Source organism: Syngnathus typhle, linkage group LG22, assembly GCF_033458585.1.
Source record: "Syngnathus typhle isolate RoL2023-S1 ecotype Sweden linkage group LG22, RoL_Styp_1.0, whole genome shotgun sequence".
NCBI classification, from domain to species: Eukaryota; Metazoa; Chordata; class Actinopteri; order Syngnathiformes; family Syngnathidae; genus Syngnathus; species Syngnathus typhle.
The window spans coordinates 2,076,485-2,096,897 of record NC_083759.1 but is presented as its reverse complement, the minus strand read 5'-3'; the positions used below and the strand labels follow the sequence as shown (position 1 = coordinate 2,096,897).

At 44.6% G+C, this 20,413-nt stretch overlaps 5 protein-coding genes across 7 annotated transcripts; 1 reads left to right on the top strand and 4 right to left on the bottom strand.

The window, feature by feature from the left end:
* Nucleotides 1-25: 25 nt before the first annotated feature.
* ost4 (oligosaccharyltransferase complex subunit 4 (non-catalytic)) lies at nucleotides 26-687 on the bottom strand. Its single transcript, XM_061270879.1, has 3 exons — nucleotides 676-687; nucleotides 384-515; nucleotides 26-133 (listed from the first exon to the last, which is right to left on the bottom strand). The coding sequence occupies exon 2, from the start codon at nucleotides 512-514 to the stop codon at nucleotides 401-403; it is 114 nt and encodes a 37-aa protein (XP_061126863.1). The 5' UTR covers nucleotide 515; nucleotides 676-687; the 3' UTR covers nucleotides 26-133; nucleotides 384-400.
* Nucleotides 688-1,057: 370 nt separating this feature from the next.
* On the top strand, nucleotides 1,058-3,582 carry lg22h1orf198 (linkage group 22 C1orf198 homolog). Its single transcript, XM_061270878.1, has 6 exons — nucleotides 1,058-1,401; nucleotides 1,656-1,706; nucleotides 1,841-1,954; nucleotides 2,069-2,236; nucleotides 2,323-2,661; nucleotides 2,725-3,582. The coding sequence occupies exons 1-6, from the start codon at nucleotides 1,096-1,098 to the stop codon at nucleotides 2,776-2,778; spliced, it is 1,032 nt and encodes a 343-aa protein (XP_061126862.1). The 5' UTR covers nucleotides 1,058-1,095; the 3' UTR covers nucleotides 2,779-3,582.
* A 1,306-nt stretch (nucleotides 3,583-4,888) lies between these two features.
* selenol (selenoprotein L) lies at nucleotides 4,889-7,343 on the bottom strand. The gene is made up of 9 exons (XM_061270228.1): nucleotides 7,079-7,343; nucleotides 6,839-6,917; nucleotides 6,705-6,758; nucleotides 6,454-6,499; nucleotides 6,247-6,377; nucleotides 6,027-6,141; nucleotides 5,832-5,954; nucleotides 5,608-5,745; nucleotides 4,889-5,475 (listed from the first exon to the last, which is right to left on the bottom strand). The coding sequence occupies exons 1-9, from the start codon at nucleotides 7,179-7,181 to the stop codon at nucleotides 5,209-5,211; spliced, it is 1,056 nt and encodes a 351-aa protein (XP_061126212.1). The 5' UTR covers nucleotides 7,182-7,343; the 3' UTR covers nucleotides 4,889-5,208.
* Nucleotides 7,344-7,487: 144 nt separating this feature from the next.
* ttc13 (tetratricopeptide repeat domain 13) lies at nucleotides 7,488-12,807 on the bottom strand. 2 transcript variants are annotated; one of them, XM_061270226.1, is made up of 23 exons: nucleotides 12,580-12,807; nucleotides 11,890-11,984; nucleotides 11,731-11,806; nucleotides 11,584-11,654; nucleotides 11,448-11,513; nucleotides 11,278-11,370; nucleotides 11,065-11,181; nucleotides 10,882-10,992; nucleotides 10,737-10,819; nucleotides 10,504-10,645; nucleotides 10,249-10,423; nucleotides 10,017-10,173; nucleotides 9,806-9,936; nucleotides 9,613-9,745; nucleotides 9,411-9,503; nucleotides 9,246-9,329; nucleotides 9,095-9,179; nucleotides 8,907-9,016; nucleotides 8,687-8,822; nucleotides 8,520-8,599; nucleotides 8,286-8,364; nucleotides 8,108-8,187; nucleotides 7,488-8,039 (listed from the first exon to the last, which is right to left on the bottom strand). In XM_061270226.1, the coding sequence occupies exons 1-23, from the start codon at nucleotides 12,743-12,745 to the stop codon at nucleotides 7,925-7,927; spliced, it is 2,478 nt and encodes an 825-aa protein (XP_061126210.1). In that variant the 5' UTR covers nucleotides 12,746-12,807; the 3' UTR covers nucleotides 7,488-7,924. The 2 variants fall into 2 exon arrangements, with proteins under 2 accessions (XP_061126210.1, XP_061126211.1); XM_061270227.1 differs by having other exon boundaries at nucleotides 8,907-9,013.
* A 214-nt stretch (nucleotides 12,808-13,021) lies between these two features.
* On the bottom strand, nucleotides 13,022-19,987 carry dpf3 (double PHD fingers 3). Of its 2 annotated transcripts, XM_061270640.1 has the most exons (12): nucleotides 19,827-19,987; nucleotides 16,966-17,126; nucleotides 16,423-16,530; nucleotides 15,554-15,687; nucleotides 15,383-15,478; nucleotides 15,243-15,315; nucleotides 14,887-14,928; nucleotides 14,119-14,256; nucleotides 13,925-14,053; nucleotides 13,691-13,803; nucleotides 13,543-13,624; nucleotides 13,022-13,463 (listed from the first exon to the last, which is right to left on the bottom strand). In XM_061270640.1, the coding sequence occupies exons 1-12, from the start codon at nucleotides 19,856-19,858 to the stop codon at nucleotides 13,396-13,398; spliced, it is 1,176 nt and encodes a 391-aa protein (XP_061126624.1). In that variant the 5' UTR covers nucleotides 19,859-19,987; the 3' UTR covers nucleotides 13,022-13,395. The 2 variants fall into 2 exon arrangements, with proteins under 2 accessions (XP_061126624.1, XP_061126625.1); XM_061270641.1 differs by lacking the exon at nucleotides 14,887-14,928.
* Nucleotides 19,988-20,413: the final 426 nt, after the last annotated feature.

The following is a 20,413-nucleotide window of genomic DNA, read 5'->3' as shown; positions in this document are numbered from 1 at the left end:
GCGCAATATAAACGAGGAAAGAAAATTTCTTGGCATTATTTATTGAAAAAAGTAACAACTACATAATCCTTGGGAAATCATTTTGGGGGGGGAATGTTTGTTTCCTGGGTAGTGTGGTGGCGACGATTCCCATCTGTAGAATGAGAAAAAAAAATGCTTCCATTAAATTTGCCATTTGAAAACAAAAAAGGCTTTTTAGTAGTACCTCCACTTCCTGATAATATTCTCATTTAACCCGATTTCTCAGGAGCTCTAAAGTTACCGGAGCAGTTAAAATGAGATAACCTAGTTTGTGTTCACATCGTTGCAATAAATTAAATTATGGTGTAACCCTATTCTCCTGTGCATGAATGTCACTAAATCTTTTCTAGCTGTTTTCCTACCATGATTGCACCAGTTTTTAGTCCTGCTTCTTGGGGTTGTTGACGGCCACGTAGTGGTAGAGTACCACCAGCAGGAATAGGGACACACCAAGCATGTTGGCGAAGATTGCCAGCTGCACGTCAGTCACCATTCTGTCAAATGATAACAGACAGCACATTTAATATGCAGCATTGCACACATTTCCCAATTTCAGCCAAAGCTGCACAATTTATGCAAACAAGGTATGGAAACACAGAAAAAATAAGAAAACAAAAGGTTCTTGTTAGATTCTTTGGAAATGCGACAACTTACGTTATGTTTTTAATAGAATTTCTTGGAGAAACGTGATGGTTTTGTGAGCGAGCTCACAGGAGGCGGCCTTTGCAATCTCTTCCGGTTTAAAAAGAAAGACACGTCACGTTAACCCGGCTGGATGGTGCGTTCAATGTACCACGTAAACCTGACTTACCTATGACAGTTAACGCTGCATCTTTTGTCCGTGTGATCCCAGCAACAGCTTATGAGTCGAAAAGTCGTAAGTTACGTCACACTAAAACTGATTGTGGGTACGTTTTTCCGCCTTCGCTCAACTCTCTTGGCTTCGAGTGATTATCGTGTTCCGAACTGCATCATAAGACCTTCAATATTACGATAAGTACCCGAATCCACCCAGCCCCGCCTATTTTATGACGTATCCTTCCCACAACAAAAAACAGCTGGAAGACATCCAAGATGGCCGCCGCGTCGGTCGCGGGGCTCGAAGCCCACAACATGGAAGAGAAGAAATTCCAGTACTTCTCGTCCATTAATTCCATGGCTAACAAGATCATGCAAGAACGCGAGAAAATAAAAACCAACCACGGCTCGACATGGGACAAGATGTCGCCGCAAGAGCAGGACAACGCCATCGACAACTGGATGATGGACCCGCACATCCAAGCCCGATATGCTATGCACCGGGTGGATCGAGACGAGGTGGTCTGCTACCCCAAGCTCCTCATTCAGACCGGACAGAAGATCGTCCATTTTGGAGAAGAGGTGCTTAGAAAGAGTCACCCTGGGAATTTAAATCGATGTTTTTAGGCCATGCTAGCTGCATCACTAATCCCTAGCCACGTAGGGGTGGATTGTCGTGACGTCACGAACTGCAGTTCAAGTTGAGGAAAAATAAATCTGCTCTGTATGAATTTTGTACAGTATACTCAAAACAATATACACATTTATGGTCCACCTGACGTTAATTGGGTACATTAAAGTTACGCGACAATAACTGTTTACTCTTTTGTATTCAGGATATTACATGGCAAGATGAGCATTCAGCCCCCTTCTCCTGGGAAACCAAGGTAAACATATGTTTATGTCAAAGAACAACAATGATAATTTATTTTTAGTGCATTTCTTTCCATTGTGAGATTGGTTTAAGGGCGGCTCATCCCACCCTGATATCCCCACTGAAAGCCATCTCACTGTATTTCAGAGCCAGCTAGAATTCAGTTTGACACCAGGCCCCGACCAGGGCATTTCCATCTCTCTGGGGGACACTAAATCTGCAAAGACCTCTCAAATGAGCAAAAGTGCAAATGGAACCAAGGTAATGAATGTTTTTTCATTTGTTCAATATGAGGTTGCTGTGATGCTGGAACTGAATTCAAACAAAGCCAAAGTGGGTCAGCGTCTACTCCTGATTCTTCTGTGTCTTACCAAGGCGTCGGTGAGCGAGGCCAGGCGTCCCGAGGAGGAGTCTGCCTTTTGGAAGATCAGCGCCGAGCGTTCGCGACTTGAGGGCGAGCAAGCCGACTTCCAGTCGTTGACGCCCAGCCAGATCAAGTCCCTAGAGAAAGGAGAGAAGTCGCTGCCCTCGTACCTGCGCCAGGTGAGACAGCTTTGCTAAGTTCTTCATTATAACATCTTTTTTTTTCTTCATTTCGGAATAAGAACGGAGCCTCACTGTGTCCGCAGGAGACCTCTTTCCCCGCCAAAGAGCCAGAGCCGAACCCCCATCCACTGGCGCTGTCCAGGCCGGCCAAGCAACGGGCGCCCAAGCCTCCTGCACCGCAACCTCCCGTCCCCGCACCCCCAGCTCCGGCTGCCATCTCTATTTCACCAGGCCCCGTCCCTCCCCTCAGCGTCTTGTCATCAGTGGCGGGCTGGGAGCGTTCGCAGAGCACTTTGCCGGTTGTAAGCTACACCGTGGATGAGGTGTTCCCCACCCCCAATCGCCTTGTCAAGAGCCCCACTCTTCCCAGCAAGAAGGAAAAAGAGGATAACGCCGCGCCCGGCAGTCCCCCCTTTACCCAGGTAAACCTTGAAGGCAACAATTCGATTCTTTTGGATTTCTCTAACATGTCCTTCCCTTTGCAGTTGAACAGCAACAGCATCCTGAAGACAGGATTCGACTTCCTGGACAACTGGTAACCACGGAAGTGAAGACGGGGGCCGCTGGATGATGTCATCACTGCTTCATCAATGACATTCGTATCATCCACTCACATGCCCTGTTTATTGTTTTGAACACTTTCCGCTTTTAACACTGCCTGTCTTCTAGACTCCTTTTACTGGACCTTTTGCCCTGCCAATAGCATCAGCATTTATTAGCTTGATTGGTGTTAACGTGTGCCAACATTTTGAGAATCAAAATTCATATGTGCAAAAATGGTTAAAATGACTACATGGCTCATTTGTAGTAATTAGATAATTAGCACAATGATTGCTTCTCGCAAGTAACGCTGTAAAGCCTTTGCTATGTTTGTTAGCCCAACGCTAACTACTTCCGCTAATTTAATGACCTCCAATTTCTAATGAACTGTGGAAAATGACATTTTGTCACAACTCGAGGGCCAAAATATTACTGTTCGGCAAACGTAGTCATGGCAACCGCATAGTTAAAAAAAAAAATGCATTACCATTTGTAGCTCTCATTGAAGTGTTACATTTATTGTCCTTGGATGGATATTTATCAGGTACTTTTTGTAGCCTCGTGTCAACCAACCACACGCGAGATAGCACCACATGGCATGCTCGTCTGCATCTTTTGGAATGCGCTCTGAGTGATACACCAGACATCTTTTTAAAGGCGATGTTGCATCAAGTCCTAAATGACACTAGAAAACTATTTTAGTGTTCAAAAATGAATACAACAGGACTAGTGTGCATGTGCTCAACTTGTATTCTGTGATTTTGATTTCACACAATAAAGGAAAATCAGGAAAAAAAGTACAATTTTGTGTCATTGTTAAAACCAATTAAATGTCATTGGGTATCTGCTGATCATCAGAGGTCGTATCGCAACCGGGGATGTGGGGGCGCGGTGCTATTCCTGGGGGGGCGCGTGTGACCCTGGGGAACAGGCTTTTTTTTTGGCAGTACTAGAATAAAGTGTAATCGCGCGTTTACTACAGCAGGGGGCAGTGGCGCTCTCATTGTTACTTCTGTCACGTTTGCGACAGTGCAACATTTTACGACTTACAAGACAAGTTAGGATAGTCACGGTGGGGAGGGGGGCGCGAATAGTTTTCTTCTTGCTAGGGGGGGGCGTAACAGAAAATAATTGAGAAGCACTGGGTTAAATAAAGGTTAACCTAAAAAAAAAAAAAAAAAAAAAAAAAAAGTGAACCCTGAACTTTGAACCCGCGGTGACCCCGCGGTGACCCCGTGGTGACCCCGTGGCCCCGCGGTGACCCCGTGGTGACCCCGTGGTGACCCCTGGGTGACCTTTGAACCCTGAACTTTTAACTCTAGTTAAAAATCGAAAATGTGCACATGACCCCGTGAACTTTGAACCGACCTTTGACCCCTGGGTGAACTTTGAACCGTAAACTTTGACCTTTGACCCCTAGCTAATTACGTTTTTTTTTTTTTTTTTTAAACCGGCATAGCAGAACGATCCATGGTCTTCAGATGCCGCGCTGTCGCCATCTCCTGGTCAGTTAGTGAAATGCTTTTGCTGATGTTTTTTTTTCTCTCAATTAAAACAAATCAATTAGCCAGTTGGTTTTCTTTATTTAATATCTATTATCAGACAAAACCAAATTGTGAATCAGTCACCTAGGCTATAGCAGAACAAACAATCCATGGTCTTCAGATGCCACGCTGTCGCCATCTCCTGGTCAGCTAGTGAAATGCTTTTGCTGTTTTTTTTCCCTCTCAATTAAAACAAATCAATCAGCCAGTTGGCTTTCTTTATTTAATATCTGATATCAGACAAAACCAAATTGTGAATCAGTCACCTAGGCTATAGCAGAACAAACAATCCATGGTCTTCAGATGCCACGCTGTCGCCATCTCCTGGTCAGCTAGTGAAATGCTTTTGCTGTTTTTTTTCCCTCTCAATTAAAACAAATCAATCAGCCAGTTGGTTTTCTATATTTAATATCTGATATCAGACAAAACCAAATTGTGAATCAGTCACCTAGGCTATAGCAGAACAAACAATCCATGGTCTTCAGATGCCACGCTGTCGCCATCTCCTGGTCAGCTAGTGAAATACTTTTGCTGGTTTTTTTTCCTCTCAATTAAAACAAATCAATCAGCCAGTTGGTTTTCTTTATTTAATCTCTGATATCAGACAAAACCAAATTGTGAATCAGTCACCTAGGCCAGTGCTTCTCAAATAGTGGGGCGCCCCCCTAGTAACAGAAAATAATTGAGAAGCACTGCAATAAAGGAAAATCAGGAAAAAAAAGTACAATTTTGTGTCATTGTTAAAACCAATTAAATGTCATCGGGTATCCGCTGATCATCAGAGGTCTTATCGGAACCAGTGATTTGGTCCCAGGCCTCGTCAGAGCATTCCATGCGCTTGATATTAAGGATATGGAATGAATGCTCAAAAAGTTCATGTTTAAGCTACAGCAAGGATCTGAGAGGAAGCAGCGGGAGGCCGGTCAGCACAGCTTGGCATCGGTCACACCTCTTCACGGTATTGTGAGAGCGAGGCGTGACGTCATCGGCGTGCATCGGCGTGCCACTACCGCTTGCTTCCTTTGCGACGAGCTCGGTCGAGCCAGACGCTGTCCGTAGGATGTCGCCGAGGGTGGGTCGGTCCATCGGGTACTTGCTTGGGTGGGACAAAAGGACTTTGTTGGTACCGCTGAGCAAAAAGTCACCTCCCATCTGGAAATATATATGTTTTTTTTAACAATTAATATGTGGCTGACAATACCAAAACAAGTTAGCTCATATTGGTTAACCTAACCTAGAGTATAAAAAGGTCAACTTTACATGGCTAGCTAGCGTCTCGTGTACCTGGTAGATGTCCTCCAGCATGTGCATGGGGAATTCTGGGAAGCTTCTGTCAGCAGCTTGGTACTCGGAATACCGAAGCATGGAGTCAAAGTTCATGACCTTAGCGCAGGATGAGATCAGTCCAAAGCTCCGGTAGATCTAAGTTTGAATGACAGCGAGGTAATCCTGTGACCTTTTGCCGTAATGAAATTCTGGTCACAAGATGATTCATGGCGATTGCTAACCTTTCTGTGTGGATCGAGTACTAAGTCCAAGGAGCATCCAGTCTGCTGCAGCCACAAACGAGCCCCCTTCGGGGCCCCGAAAGCCACCACCACGACCTTCACAGACCGAGCCTCCAGGGCAGCCTGCGGAGTACATAAAAAATAAAATAAATAAAAACATGACATGTCTATTTGGTAATTTCGAGGCTAACTAACCCTGCTGCCCTCCAGCTCGGCCACGTGGTCGCGTCACGGCAGTCATCCATAGTGTCTGATGAGGACCAGCAGAAGCTTCTGACCCGGAGACCGGTAGTGATCCAAGGTGACGCTCCTTCAAAGGCAACACAAATCGACAGAGCCAGGGAGTAAACTGGACTTTTTTTGGTTTCAGTTTTGGGGAAAGTTGCAGTGTTGAAATAGGAACACGCAAACTCACTTTCCACTGCGTCCATCAGTCAACAAAGTTTCGGGGCTAAAGATATCCACTGTTTCTCCTCCTGGTTTTACAGGAGCACAAGATGATTGAAGACTTTGATCCACGTACTCCAGGAAGGAGTCCCATTCGCTCTGTGCAGACACACACATGCAAGCTATGTTCAGAGAAAAGCAACCATATAAAGAATGTGGATTTTCTGGTACAGACCTGGAGCTGGAGGAGCTCCTCCACCTGCTCTCTCACTGGTGCACGGCTGTGAAACAGAAATAGTCACTTAACATATAAGCTGACGTGAGTGACCTTGAGGAAAAAAAAAATGCAAACATGGAAGACTGTAGATTAGTCAATGTGTTATCATGGTGATATTTTAACTCGTTACACAAGGTAACAAAGTGGCGCATCAATATAGAGGAATTATATGGTAATCTGTGAACTTTGGTTTGTTTGTTCAAACTTACCCATACAACTTCTGCCAGGCAGCCTCGGCTTCGCTTTTCTTCTTCACTCCGATACTGTGCAATGGCAAGAAAATACAATCTTAATATACAAAAGTTAATTATTACTTTTTACCAGAAACGAGAAAAATGCTTACCTCCTATAGAACTCTGCTCCGGCCGCAATCAGGCCCAACAAAGTGGCAATCTTGTAAGGGACAAAGTCCTCCATGGAGACTAGAAAACACAGAAAATTTATTTCTTTGGATTTCTTAAAGTGGAATATGTTTAAAAATACTGGACATACTGCAATAGTCGTCTCAAGCTTTCATGCAAGGCAATATGTCGCAATATGTATTGCAAATGTGATGGTCCCCCCCAAAAATTATTCATCCTACCCTCCGCGTCTTTCTTGGCCTGCTGTAGCAAAACATTGCCCAGACTGACGAGCTGCTTCAAGGCAGTAGTGAGGCTCTCCTCCGGGATCACGTCTTCCTCCATGGCCGGCCGTTGTCTCTCCTCAAATCCTTCAGCACAGTTTAGGACAGTGCTTAACTTCGAAAACGAAACATGATAAAAACTAAAGTGGGAGTTACACTTCCGGAAAATCACGTGACCAAATGGGCTTACAGCGGGTTTTGGCGGCCTCTAGCGGTGAGAAGGAAAACTAAAAATAAAATTGAACTTTTATGATCATCACAGCTGTGTATTATGACAGGTTAAGGATTTTTGTTACATAATAAAAAAAAAAATACATTTGTGTTTGCGATATAAATAATTGGAAAAAAAGATAGCAAAGAAAACAACACGGGTCAACCACTTTATTGGCTTATTACTCCAAATCCCCTGCACTCTTAAAGGGTCATCACAAATCCTAAGGAACTTTTTGTTTGATCTGATTTTTTCTTAAATTAATTTAGAATACCAAAGTTGATGAAAAAGCCTTCCAGAACCATGTGCTCACAAAGAATCCGCGTAAACATCTCTTCGTTTAAGTTTTGTCTACTGTTGTGCTTTTTTTTTTCTTCCGCGCAGGTCAACTGTGCATTTGTGCGAGTGTGACCAAAATGTTGTGCTTTCTCTTTTGCACGTCGACAATTAGTCTCTGCCTCTTGCAATTAAGAGCCAAATGATAATAAAGCATAAAAACGGAGCTGTGCCACCTTTTGAGACTGAATGTTGTGCTTTTCCATTTGTTCCGCTAATTTCCAACTTGTCCTGACTTATCTCTTGCGCATTTCGTGCTAGGACTTCTTTGAGCATTGCGACGACGAGTCTGCGTTGAGGACTTCGATCATGGTTCTGATGGATGGGAAGGTCTCGGCCACAGAGGGCAGACTCTGGTACCAAGATGGTAAACTAAAAAAAAAAAAAGTATATGATGATGATGATGCTTCTGATCAAAATGAACATTTTGCTCATCTCACCTTTTGAAATGCATCCAGCTCTTTGCCGTTTTACTGAAAGTCTCCGGACTGGGCGTCGTCATGGCCTCAAAGTCCACCAGCTGACAACAAAATACCCGCAACCTCATTTGAGTTTCATTCAAAATACATGGTTGAATACGTGAACTTAACTTGAGTTAGGCTTAAATGCGTCTGTTACCTTTCCTTTCGGGATCCGCCCACTGACCTCATTCCCACTGGCCATCACTGCCCCCATCATGACAGAGTAGGCCACCACACTGACCATACACACCATAAATGTCTCAATCAATCACAACATGGACAAAATGTGTCAAACAATCTCTGTGGACTATGTGAGCCGTTTGATCTTGGCGTTCAACCTGAGATTTTTTTTTTTTTTTTTTTTTTTTTAAACCGGATGTGTAATGATTACCTGGAGCCTCTGGAAAGTGGCATCAGGTTGCAAAAGTAATAGGCCAGAGACAAAATGAGGTTGCACACGGCGTCGGCGTCCTGCAAAGAGCAAAGGTTGCCTCGGTCAGGTGGAGTTACAACGATAAAAAAACATCATTGATTAACTATATGGCGCTTTGACATTACCGCAAACTCAGTGGAGAGCACGAAGACCTTCCCTTTGGTGGTCAGCTCCCTGTAGATGGACTCGATCTCCGACTGATACTGCTGCGTGCGCTCCTCCGTGGTCTGCGTCTCCACCGAGAACAGCATGTTGCCCACCCTGGAAGACGGCAAAAAAATAATTTGATTTGACTGCTGACTTAAAAAAACAAATAAATAAAATAAAAGAATCCCGCACGCTCACCTGTCTCCCGTGATGGTGATGGTGAAGCCGTCGTACTCTTTGCCCGGATCTTTCATGCTGGGCACTTTGGAGTTCACCGTGAAGCCGTCTCTGGTTTTACTGTTAAACTGCTTCAGGAAACAAACGTGAGCTGCAAATGCAAGACGAGCACATTGCGGGAGTTCCGCTTGCCCTCATTGTATCTTTACCTTCATGATAGGAAGAAGATCCTCCACTTTATGGACATTCTCCAGGGCTTGGCGAACCTCCACCAACCCTTTGGGGTTGTACGCCCTGGGAAATTGGAAATGTATTGATTTGGTTTAGTTCCCTTTCTCAATTTGACATGCGTATGCGCACCCGTGGTAGACCAGTATTCTGTCTTTGATGAAGTCCAGGATGTTGTCAAAGTAGGCCAGGTATCGAATGTTGATAATCTGGCCCCTGAGAGAAGAGAGAGAAGGGGGGTGTAGACATTTGAGAAAACAGTTCACAGAAGGCCTGTTTAATAAGTCTTGCAATCACCTGATAAGGTTGATGTGATTATTGAAGCCTCGACTGAGACTCCTGGCAGGCATCTGGTCTAACCACATAACTGGTTGGTCGGGATCAGCAATCCTTCACACATGGGGAACAAGTCGGGCCGAGAGCTCGTGAAAAACGTCGTGGGTGAATTCATGCCCGAGGATTGAATTGCAATCCCGGCAACCTTCTTTCGACTTCCTACCTCCGCCACTTGACGGCGATGTCAAACATGTCCCTCCACTGCATCTGCCTGGTCTTGCCGTTGACGCGCACTTTGGCGTTGCTCCACGTGCGCTGCATGGCTTGCATCACTTCTAAGGTAGCCAGGCCCATGGCTGCACACGGCAAAGAGCATTATTATTATGACTAAGAGGTCAGGAGGTCATTCCAGGCACCTCTGTGTATCCTCTTGTTGGGCAAGAAGCCCGGCGTGTCGTACTGCATCATCGCTCCAAGATGATCGGCCGTGCAAATCAGCTTCTGGACTTCGCTGCTGTAGGACTCAAAGTTCTGAGGCAGCACATCCCTGGAAAAGGAGGGAAATGACCCAATTACGTTCTTGCCGTTTTATTTTGCGACATTTGGAGTCTGGAAGCAAATTTGTACTTGATATGCGGCTGTAGGCCGGGCTGCTCCTCGTAGTCTTCTATGAGAAAGGGCAAATTCTTGGCCCAGTGGTTCTTAAAATTGCCCGGCAAGTCCTGGTCCACGTTGTATTCGGCGACAGGGACATCCAGGTGGGAGTGCAGGTAGCGAGAGTATTCTAGTTGGTGGGAAAGAAAATAAAATATCACATCAGCGTGATTGAAAATGATCCGGATCGCCGGACGGCCCCCACCTCGGAGGTATTTGACTTTGAGGTATTCGGAGCTGGCCTTTTGTCCCAGCAGTGGGTCGTTGAGCATGACTTTGGTCTGCGCTTTGATACCCTCGTAGAACTGCCCCATGGCCACGTGACTCAGGCCCTTCATGTATTGGCACACCTCATTGTACGGCTCCAGCTGCAGACACCTCTGAAGGCAAAAAAAAAAAAAAACCCACATTGTTCAATTTGTGGCCACTCCGAATCGGAAAGGCGTGGACTTGGGTCCACCTTAAAGTTGCCGATGGCCTCCTGTAGGGAGCCGTGGTGGTAGAGCATCATGCCTCGGAGCTGCAGGGATTGGATGTGGTTCTGGTTCAGCATGAGGGCTTTCTGGAAGCTTTCCATTGCCGCCTCAAAGTCGCCCAGCTCTCTGCGACGACGGAAGAGCACAATGAAAGGAGGGAGAGAAGATAGAGAAGGGGAAAAGAAAAAAAAAAAAGGACAACAGGAAGTTAGCCTACCTGTAGGCTTGTCCTAGGCTCTTGTAAGCGTCTATGAAGTCAGACTTGAGCTTCAGCGCCTCTTTGAACGTCTCAATGGCTTCCTAAAGATACAGACATGTTTTTTTTCTCGTCCCCATGAGTCAAATAATTTAGGTCAGCACACCTTGAGCATCCCCCTGTGGAAGAAGGTGAGGCCTTTGTAGAGCATGGCCATAGGCTGATTCTTCTGCAGCTCCAAAGACTGTTGGAAATCCTCCGACGCCGACACGTAGTCCTGGTAGAAGTGGTGCAAACACAAATATCGGTTTGATTGAAGAAAACAGTGGCGGTGCCTTATAATTCAAACCTCTGAGATGAAGAGTAGTGTTCCTCGATGTCTGTAGAGTCGAGCTGACGGTTGCAGCTGGATGGCTTTGGTCAAGTCTGCCAAAGCCTCGCTGATGCGACCCAGAGGAAAAAGAATCTACACACACACAGCAATGAAGCAGGGAGTTGATTTTTTTTTGTGGGGTTAGGAAAAAATAAATAAAAAATTGTTGCTGTGTGTGGAGTTGTCTACCTCTGCTCTCTGCTCGTACACTTCAGGCCAGTTGGGCTCCAGTGTGATGACTCTGGTAAGCTCATAAAGTGCCAGGTCGGCATTTTTTATGTCCTACAAAGTACAGGAGAAAGGAACAGCAGTTGCAGATGTGTTATAAAATAAATAAAATCAATATAAATGTCACTTACTGGATGACTTTTCTTGCCATAGGCGATCCCTCTGCCATAAATGGCACTGACTAGTTCAGGGTCACTCTACAGCCAAACAACAAAAAAAAAAAAACATGCAGCATCATTCAGATTACGGTGAGATGTTTGGACGTACCTGTAGCAGGAGGGAGAAGTGTTTAATGGCTTCGTCGTAGAGGCCGTTGCCGATCAGAACATAACCAATGGCTTAAAAAAAAAATAAAGCACATAAATTGTAGGCTCTTAACCAAATTGCAAAAGAGGCTCAATTTGGGCAACATACCAAGTTCCTCATTCGTGTTGACGTTTTTGACAAGGTAAGGGATTCTCTTCTGTTCTATAAATTGTTTGGCTTGATTCTACGAGAAGGAAAAAAAAAAAACTCCAGCTCAGATAATACATTATTGCTTTGTGAAGTTTTTTTCTTGATGCGTGATCTCACAAGAATTTTCTCGGCGTTGAGCGAGAAAACTGACTCGCAGGGCTGGTTGCTGCCTTCATCGCAATTTGGGTCATCCAGCTGCAAAATGGAAGATTCTGAAAAGAGACACGTGTTAGATCCAATTACAGAAGGCGTACAAATACTCGTAAGGTACAGAACGAGTGCATGTCTGCCAAATAGTCTCATTTTGAAGGGCGTGTAAGCATCAACGATTTTGAAAGGTGGTGTGTCCTGATAAACCTGTATGTTCTTTAGGGGTTGTGAATATGATATACGAATATGAAGGTAATTAAAAAAGTTTTAAAAAAAAAAAGGTGTCACAATGAAATGAATTTATTGCAGGGTATTCTGCACTACTCCTCCTATTTGAAATTCAATATATTTTAAGAAAAATACAATCTTCTCCTGTGTGACATTCACTTATTCTCGAGCAAACAAGTTTTGCAATGTTTTCATAGTACCCACGTCAGACTACACAAATATTTGAAAACTTTTTTTTTTTTTTTTTAACAATTGCAAGACTATAAAAAAAATGAAGACGCCAAATCAGTTGTTTTCAAAACCATTCAAACAATCAACTGAGGAAATACGATCGCCCGCGGCTGTCAAAAACATTGTTGTCAGTCCCTACGGTACGTTAGCTTTAGCTCGTTGAGCAGAAGGACAACATTATTCCCCCGTTCCGCTTACCGCAGTCCGTCGCGTACTCTTCCCAGTCTGACAGCGAGCTGCACCCCTGCTTGTGGAGCTCGCTGTTGAACAGCGTCAGCGTCGAGAACTCGGTCCCCAGCGCTATCCGACACAGGTAGCCGCAGAGCAGCCAGAGAAATAGCACGACCCGGCCGGCGGGGTCCATGTTTGGCCGGGACAGGCGCGTGTATGCGCTTCGAACGGACAGCAGTCAGCCACGCCCCTTACCTCTTCTTTTCATTCTTGTCCATTCATAGGTTGGATTTAAATGGCAGTAGTCAACTGTATTGTGGAGCATTACCGCCATCTACCGGACTGACATGTGAATTACATGGTTTCAGCGCTGACTTTGATAGCAGGCCTGATTTTTACCTTTTTCAAGCCTTCTTTTTTTTATATTTGTAGTGTTTTTTTTGAATGATTCACATTTCCCAGTGATGTGTCAAATTTACAAGACATTTATTTTTGTTTCACAAAGTCCAACATGAAATGACGCAAGTCGCGCTTGTTGAGAAAAACTGACATAAGTAATCAAGAGATGTGCTTGAGCGGTGAGGTAGACTGATTAGCATAAGGTTGTCTCTGCTACATGAGAGGTAGAGAGGGGGGAAAAAAAAATCAATCCAAAAAACTGCATTGGCGTGTGTGTGTGTGTGTGTGTGTATGTATGTATAGAGGGGGCTGTATTGTACATTGTAAATACACTCAATGGACACTTCATTAGGTACACCCACACACAGTCTGATTCAGCAAAAAACATGACGAAACTGAATTTAAAGGCTATATTGTGTGTGTACACTGCCAGAGAGGCGGCCATTATACGTCGCCAAAGGATGAGGCCTTGTCCTTCAACAGGTCAACGCACACGTGACAACTCCAGCTTCCTGTGGACGCAAAAAAGAATTCCAACAATTCACTTCACATCATTTCAGAAATTGCATTCTCTCGCTTTTATTACGATACCTTCTGGAGGCTGGGTCATGGGGGGCTTGAGGCAATACATGTGATAGCCTCGGTCGCAGTCGTCACAAAACAGCAGCTGGTCCTGAGCACAGGATTCCATTACAGAATGTCATCGAAATGAAAATAGGTTTCCCTTTGAGATACATACGTCATTTTCGGAGGTGCCGCAGAGGCTGCAGGACTTGCACTCAATGCACTGCCACTGGTACGTTCTCACCGCGTGCATCATGTTGTCTGTGAACTGCAGACATGTCGGGTGGCCTGTCCAAAAAAAAACGACAAAACGAGCATTACAAGGTCATTAATGTGCTATTTGAAAAGCCTCTCGATGACGTAGCAGCACATTAGCATCTGAACCATTCCGATCCCTCAAAGGATTTACCGGAGCGTCCGCAATCGGAGCAGGACACCAGCTCCTCGGCCTGGCCCGTCTTCCTGTTGGAGTCCTGGTCCCCCAAGCAGAAGTCGCAGTAGTCATTGGGAATGACGACGCCGTCGGGACCTTTCTGAGCTACAGTGACAGAAAGTCTGGTGAGGAAAAGGCTCTATTTGATTGTGTCGTGAAATGCTTCTTACGTTTGTGGTTGTCAGGTCGCGGGGGGGACGAGGCCGGCTCGCTCTCCTTCTCGTCATCGCCCCCTTCCTCCTCTGCCAGATGAGTGTGCGTGTAGTGGTAGCTCAGGCCAGGACGGTTCTTGTAACGCTTTCCGCAGACTGTAAATCGACAAGAACCCCAAAATTATCGGTTGTCTATGACGAAGCCAGGTTCATGGACAAAAAAAGTGAAACTACAGAGGAGGTTAGAGCTTTGGTTAGGGTCACAATCAAAAGTGAAAATAGGACTACGACAAGAAAGTTGTGAATAGGAGAAAATGAACTTTTCAGTAATATTCGACGACAATTACCCGATTTAAGTTGTACAATCGACCTGTGAGCTTTACATCTAAAAAATGGGCAGCCATTTTGTCGGGCTGCAGAACCACAGTGAGTATAAAAAGTCGACACACCCCTGTTGAAATACTCGGTTCGACAAAATGAGAGCAACACATGATTTCAAAACATTTTTTAATCCCCATTCATGTTCTTTGTTATTTTTTTTTCCCCTACGCTAAAAACTTTTGCATTCAAACAGGGGTGTGTCGACTTTTTATAAATTGTCCAAATATCCTCACAATGATCTCTATCTGTTGCAAACATGCTTGCGTATAAAGCCAGCCTGTTAGCCTGCTTGCCGGCATGCCTCGTCAGTCAATAGAAAAAGCGTTAATGACATGCTCTTAAAAGCAATCAAACAAAAGCTATTAGTGACAACACACAGGAAGAAGAACACAGCAAGACAGATACCTTCTTCAGCCTTTTTTGAGTTATGCTTTTGTTTGTGTCTATCTGGAACAGAGGAGACACACAGGCAAAAAAAAAAAGGAAAAAAAAAAAGAAAGAAAAGACGGACAGGATTCATTCAATTTGTTTTTCCCAAATAGAGGTTCATTCAGTCCGCATCTGCAATCCTTCCTGGGAGGAGAGGAGCATGCTTATGAGGCAGGTCATACAAACAGCCCGCTCTTTCTTCATGCCAGGTGACAGGAAGTGACCTGAATTCAACTGGCTTTTTTCCCCCCTCACATATAGATTGAATCCAAAATTTAGGCTATGTACGACACAGGCAGGATCAAAATGAAATGTGTTTTTTGGCGCCTTACTGTCGCAAACGTAAGGTTTGTCCTGGTCGTCCACGTTGAGCGCTTCGCTCTTCTTGCGACTGGATCCTCTGTTCTGTGTAAAAAATAAAATCACATACGTTGTTTTATGCGTTGTTGATTCCGAGTGTATTTGGACTCACTTTGCCTCTGTTTCTGTTCTTCCTCTTGGGCGTTTCCGCTTCAAAATCTTCGTCGTCTTGAAAGCTGTCACCGTTTTCCTCGGCTTCCAGCACTCTCTACGCCCAACAAAAAAATACACGTCAGTTGCAAAAATGGGAGGTTAAACAATTTGAAATGATTGCTCGAATCACCTGGATTTCCAGCAAAGTCTCCTCCTCCTTGCACACGTTGCCTTTTTTCTCCAGGAGGCTGTCTCCCCTGAGAAGGGCCTCCAGGGCTGTGGCCTCCCCTGGGGGGCCTTCACGCTTGGGGGCCAGCTCGGCCTCTGAAGAAATATTTATTTTGGTCATCATTTGTTCATTTCCAAGAACTACAAAACAAGTACTCTAGTTCAATTCAGCCAGCTTTCCACCTATTTGACGCTGACCTTGTACAATTCCCCATACACACACACACACTGCACAGGAAGTATTAAATAAACATGAAGCAAAAAAAAAAAAAATCCTGTGAGGGGAGCAGTCACATTCCTTCACCGTGTGTTGTCATTGATATCTGGGCCGTGCTGCACAGTTTATTCCCCCCCCTAACCCGTTTCTGTTTTTTTTGGGGTTTCTAAAATAACTCATTTAGAAGACGAGGCAGAGAGGAAAAACAATGGCGGCCAAGCAGAAACAAACACTCGCCTTAGTAGCTTCCCTCCCTTCTTATCAGTTTCCTGGTATGTATAAAAATAAAATAAAAAAAACTCACAGTCTAATACCTCATGGCCAAATGATTAGAGGCCCTGTTAAGGTTCTTCTGTGCCGCAATGGTCGTATGTGTATGTGTGTGTGTCTGGGTGTGTTTCCACGCAACATTGAGAGAGGGGGCATTGATTTCCAACCTGGAGACCAGACTAACCAGAGCCAGATGGTCAGATAGTGAGCCTTGAACACACATTGCAATCATATCATAGGGTTTGCCGTATGTGATATTTTTTTCCCTTTTGTCAGTTTGTTTTTCTTATAGTGATATGAAATGATGTTGATTACGCAACAGTTTGAGCGTATATGTTGCCTACCTAGCCGAAGCTCGCACAAGCGTAGTTGGGGATCAAGGGGTTGGTGGAGTCGACGTTTCTTTCGCCAGCAACGTGCCGGGTAGGCGTACAGCTGTCCTGACACCCTGCCTGGCACACACACACACACACATATAAGAAAATTGCACACAGTCGTGCATACATGAGGGGACACAAGAAGAATTTTAACAAGCACTGGCGAGCTTAATATTGGAACAAAACTGCCATTGATACCATCACACATGCACAATTTTACATTCAGGAAGTCCCACTAAGGTTGTTTGTCACAATTTGTATGGTGAAGAATTTATTTTTGGGTCTGCACGGGGCAAAAGAAGAAAAGGCAGCGGGAGAGGATTCGAATGTAATATAATGTGCGCCCGCCCGCAAAGTGCTGGGTGCGGCCGGCGCGGCGCCGTGGAGGGAGGCTATTTGTGTCCGGCTCGACGCGAGCTCAAATCTTCCTGTTGTGTTGGGTTTCAGGTGCAGAAGAAATTCTGAAGGGCATAAAAAGCCCAAACTTTTTTTCTCATCTTCAAGCCTCACCTGGCTGCCGCTGGCATTTCTCCATCCAGATGTAGCAGTTGTTCTGAGCAACGCCGGTTTGCGAGTCCAGGAAGGGCATGCGCACGCTGCGCTCAGCGCGCAGGCGGGAATTGTAACTGCGGCACTGCTCGATGGCGTCCTTGTAGAACTGGTCGCCCAGCCTGAACAGACAGACAGACAGATAGACAAATGTTCAAACATGGCGATACCTGCATGTACGCGGGATGCTATCTGACTTTGTATTTGTGTGCCAACAAGCTGGAGAGATTCTGCAGATGCCTGGCGAAGATATGTAAAGAATGCCAAACTGGACAAGGACCAGCATGTGGATTTCACAAAGATGTTCTTTGTTTGGATGAAAGGGTGAGCGAGCGGGTCTAGAAGATGAGTGAAGGCTCACTGGCCATTTCATTAGGTACTCTATCAACATGACTTCTGTAATTGTGACTTTACCGCCAGTGCATTCTGACTAACGTACAATTTAGGATTTCATCTCGGAAAAATTCCGCCTTTCTTAAAAATAATAATCATTTTTTTCCACCGCCTGACCTTGGGTCACCTCGTTTCCTCGGGCGACTTGATTCGCTCTTACATAACGCCGTCATCGCTCATGTGTGCCATCACGTGTGTTTGTATGATATGCAATGGAAAAAGGCGGCGTGCGTCCTGAGACCAGCACGACTCACCCTTCAAAGATTGGACTATGTGTTTCTCCTTTGCACGCATGTTTTTTTTTCCTCATATAACATTTCTTCATACAGTCACCAGTTGAGGTATTCGGATGAAGTCAGAATAAATATTGGATTTTTATTTGACTCAAAATGTACTTTGAACGTCACCAGAAGAGTGGAAGCTATTGTGAGTGTTTTTTCCACAGTGGATATGAGCTATAAAGGGGGGGGGGGGGAGTTTATGTCTGCTTGTCATTCCACCGCATCAAATCATCCTCGCCTGCCACATGTTAAATTCATATCGCGCACTTGAGTATTTTGACTTCCTCTTTTCCCGAAACACAGCAATGAATCAATGGTAAACTCATCACTGTCAGGTGATACAGGAAGTGAAACCGACTCCATGCTCGTCGTCCTTACTTCGTTGGTATGATTGTTTTTTTGCAAGCCCATAAAAGATATTGTTTTATTCTCCATATTTCAATACAAAAATATGTTAAATGTATCGGGATGAGTGATAACATGTCGGGCTTGTTGGAGGCTGAGGGAACAGAGAAGAAGCGGAGTGTGTGCGTGGGGGGGGGGGGGGTATTGGGGCAAAACAGAATAAATTTGGTTGGCTCTGTGTGTGTGTGTGTGAGGGGGGAGTGATGTGTCTTGAGGCACACTTGTTCCCTTTCGACCCGAATCACTCTCACATGCAGACAGGGGGGGGGGGGGGGGGGACACACACAAAGGGGAAAAGGTGGATAGGGGATTATCAGGGCCATCATTGATGCACAGCGCAGGGGGGGGGGGGGGTTAAAATGTCCCCGATGCAGCTGGGCTGAAATGGATGAAAAGATGGACGCATGGATGGAGCGCAAGGTTCTCCCGTAATGCTTTATGCATGTATGAAGTGCATGCAGCCAGACGACCGCCCTCCACTTCCAGACCCCCCCCCCCCCCATGCCATTATGGGGGGAGGGGTGCGTGGCGACATATAAAACAAACATAAAAAAAAAAAAATACACAACCCCCACAGAGCTCCCGGGCTAACCCAGACACACACAAAAAAACAAACATCAATAACGTTGATGCAGACGGGCTCAGCCTGTGCATTTGTATTCTATTGAGCCATTTTCCATTATCGAAGAAGAAGGTACAGATCCAAATATGGATTATTCCGGCTTGGCTGAGGTCCTACAATCAGTTCCAGGTCTTTCTTCCTTTTACTCCTATGACACCAGATGGCCTCTCACTAATCTGATGTTCAGACATGCACGACAACAAAAACAAGCAAATACAATCCTGTATCTGGACACTGTCTGTAGGCTAAACTACTCTGCAGAAACATGCCGCCAGTCTGCTAAAGTGTGTTACACTCTGCGTCATTGTGCCCCTATTCATTTTGAGTCGGGAATTCAGGAAAGTGAAAATAATGGTGAGAATAGAGAGGGCACTGCTGGAAAAACAGAGTTGCAGGAAAGCTTCTAAATAGCCTGCAATACATCCAAACAAATGCCGTAAAGTGTTTAAGACAAACATGTTCCCGATACGGTCATCATGTCATATTTAGTCATTCCAAATTTGTGTAAAAATTTAGAGATGGACAGCCTAAAATACAGTAGCTTAGTAACCCTAAGTGTTCATCAAACTAGGCTTTTATTTATAATAAGTATATTTATTGTTATTGAAAATAAAATAGAGCTGTATTTAATTATTGGTATAATTAATCTGTATGGTACATAAATGTCCCATAGCGAAATGTTTAAAAACAAACACAAACGTGCAGAACTTGAAAAGTTAAACACAACTTGTGTTTTAGGCACTATTGATTTTCCACGCCCCCCCCCCCCCAAAATATTGCACTTTTTTTTTTTATTTAACAAAATAAGAGGTAATAAATGTGAACGCAATGTCTCATAATGCATCTTTCTCTTCAACCCGAGTGCATCGAGGACAACTTTTCCGAAGTAAAAGAGGAGCACAAATGCATCTTTCCATAGCGTATCATTGCGCAATCCATCAAATAGGCTGCCATGCCATTACCTGCAGACACGCGTGCACAGATTGTACAGGTCTAACAATAGCATCGTTCAAATGTGCTATTTTGATTTGATTTTCGTGAAGCACATGCACTCCTTTGATGCATTCACACAATCTGCTCCGATGCAACCTCCCGTACGTCAATAATAAGCGCTTACTTACGATTTTAATGGATTCTGGATCGCAGTCGCCATTTTCCAGCAGGACCAGTAACGTAATACTGTATTCGAAATCTCGATGTAGTTTCGGACCCAAAAAATCAGGAGGAGGAGGAGGAGTGTGCGGTTTGACCCATAGAAGCAACCAATGTGTGCAGGCAACAGCAACGTCTCGGCAGTGGGCGCGGCCTCAGAATGACTGTCAAAAGGAATAAGAATAAAACATTTGATTAGTATGTTTTTACTTTTCAGGGCGTAACACAAAATAACTGGGTTTGCATTTTAGTCACGTTGCGAATAGTGAAAACTCAAAATACACCGTACGTAATCATGTAAACGAATATGCAATAAAGTGCCACATGAGATTGTTTTGGGGACAATCATGTTTTATTATAGGAATAAATTGTCACATTTGATTTCTTTTAATATTTAACAGAATAAACAAAATCCACATTTTACATTCAATAAAATGAAAACAGCCAATGAAAATCAATAACGTCATACACTGTTGTTAGAGATTAACCAATGACGATCACTTTAAGGTGGGACCAAATGACGTAGCCACATTGGCCGGAAGACGAATTTTGCAAT

Coding starts and splice junctions, on each gene's coding strand:
- ost4 (XM_061270879.1), bottom strand. CDS start 514: ATGGTGACTGACGTGCAGCTGGCAATCTTCGCCAACATGCTTGGTGTG.
- lg22h1orf198 (XM_061270878.1), top strand. CDS start 1,096: ATGGCCGCCGCGTCGGTCGCGGGGCTCGAAGCCCACAACATGGAAGAG. Junction 1,707..1,840: donor CCTTCTCCTGGGAAACCAAG/GTAAACATATGT, acceptor ACTGTATTTCAG/AGCCAGCTAGAATTCAGTTT. Junction 2,237..2,322: donor TGCCCTCGTACCTGCGCCAG/GTGAGACAGCTT, acceptor CTGTGTCCGCAG/GAGACCTCTTTCCCCGCCAA.
- ttc13 (XM_061270226.1), bottom strand. CDS start 12,745: ATGGACCCCGCCGGCCGGGTCGTGCTATTTCTCTGGCTGCTCTGCGGC. Junction 11,182..11,277: donor TGTACGAGCAGAGAGCAGAG/GTAGACAACTCC, acceptor GTGTGTGTGTAG/ATTCTTTTTCCTCTGGGTCG. Junction 10,820..10,881: donor TCCACAGGGGGATGCTCAAG/GTGTGCTGACCT, acceptor CTGTATCTTTAG/GAAGCCATTGAGACGTTCAA.
- dpf3 (XM_061270640.1), bottom strand. CDS start 19,858: ATGGCGACTGCGATCCAGAATCCATTAAAATC. Junction 15,688..16,422: donor CTTGTGCGAGCTTCGGCTAG/GTAGGCAACATA, acceptor ATATTTCTTCAG/AGGCCGAGCTGGCCCCCAAG. Junction 14,257..14,886: donor CTCAAAAAAGGCTGAAGAAG/GTATCTGTCTTG, acceptor GTCGATTTACAG/TCTGCGGAAAGCGTTACAAG.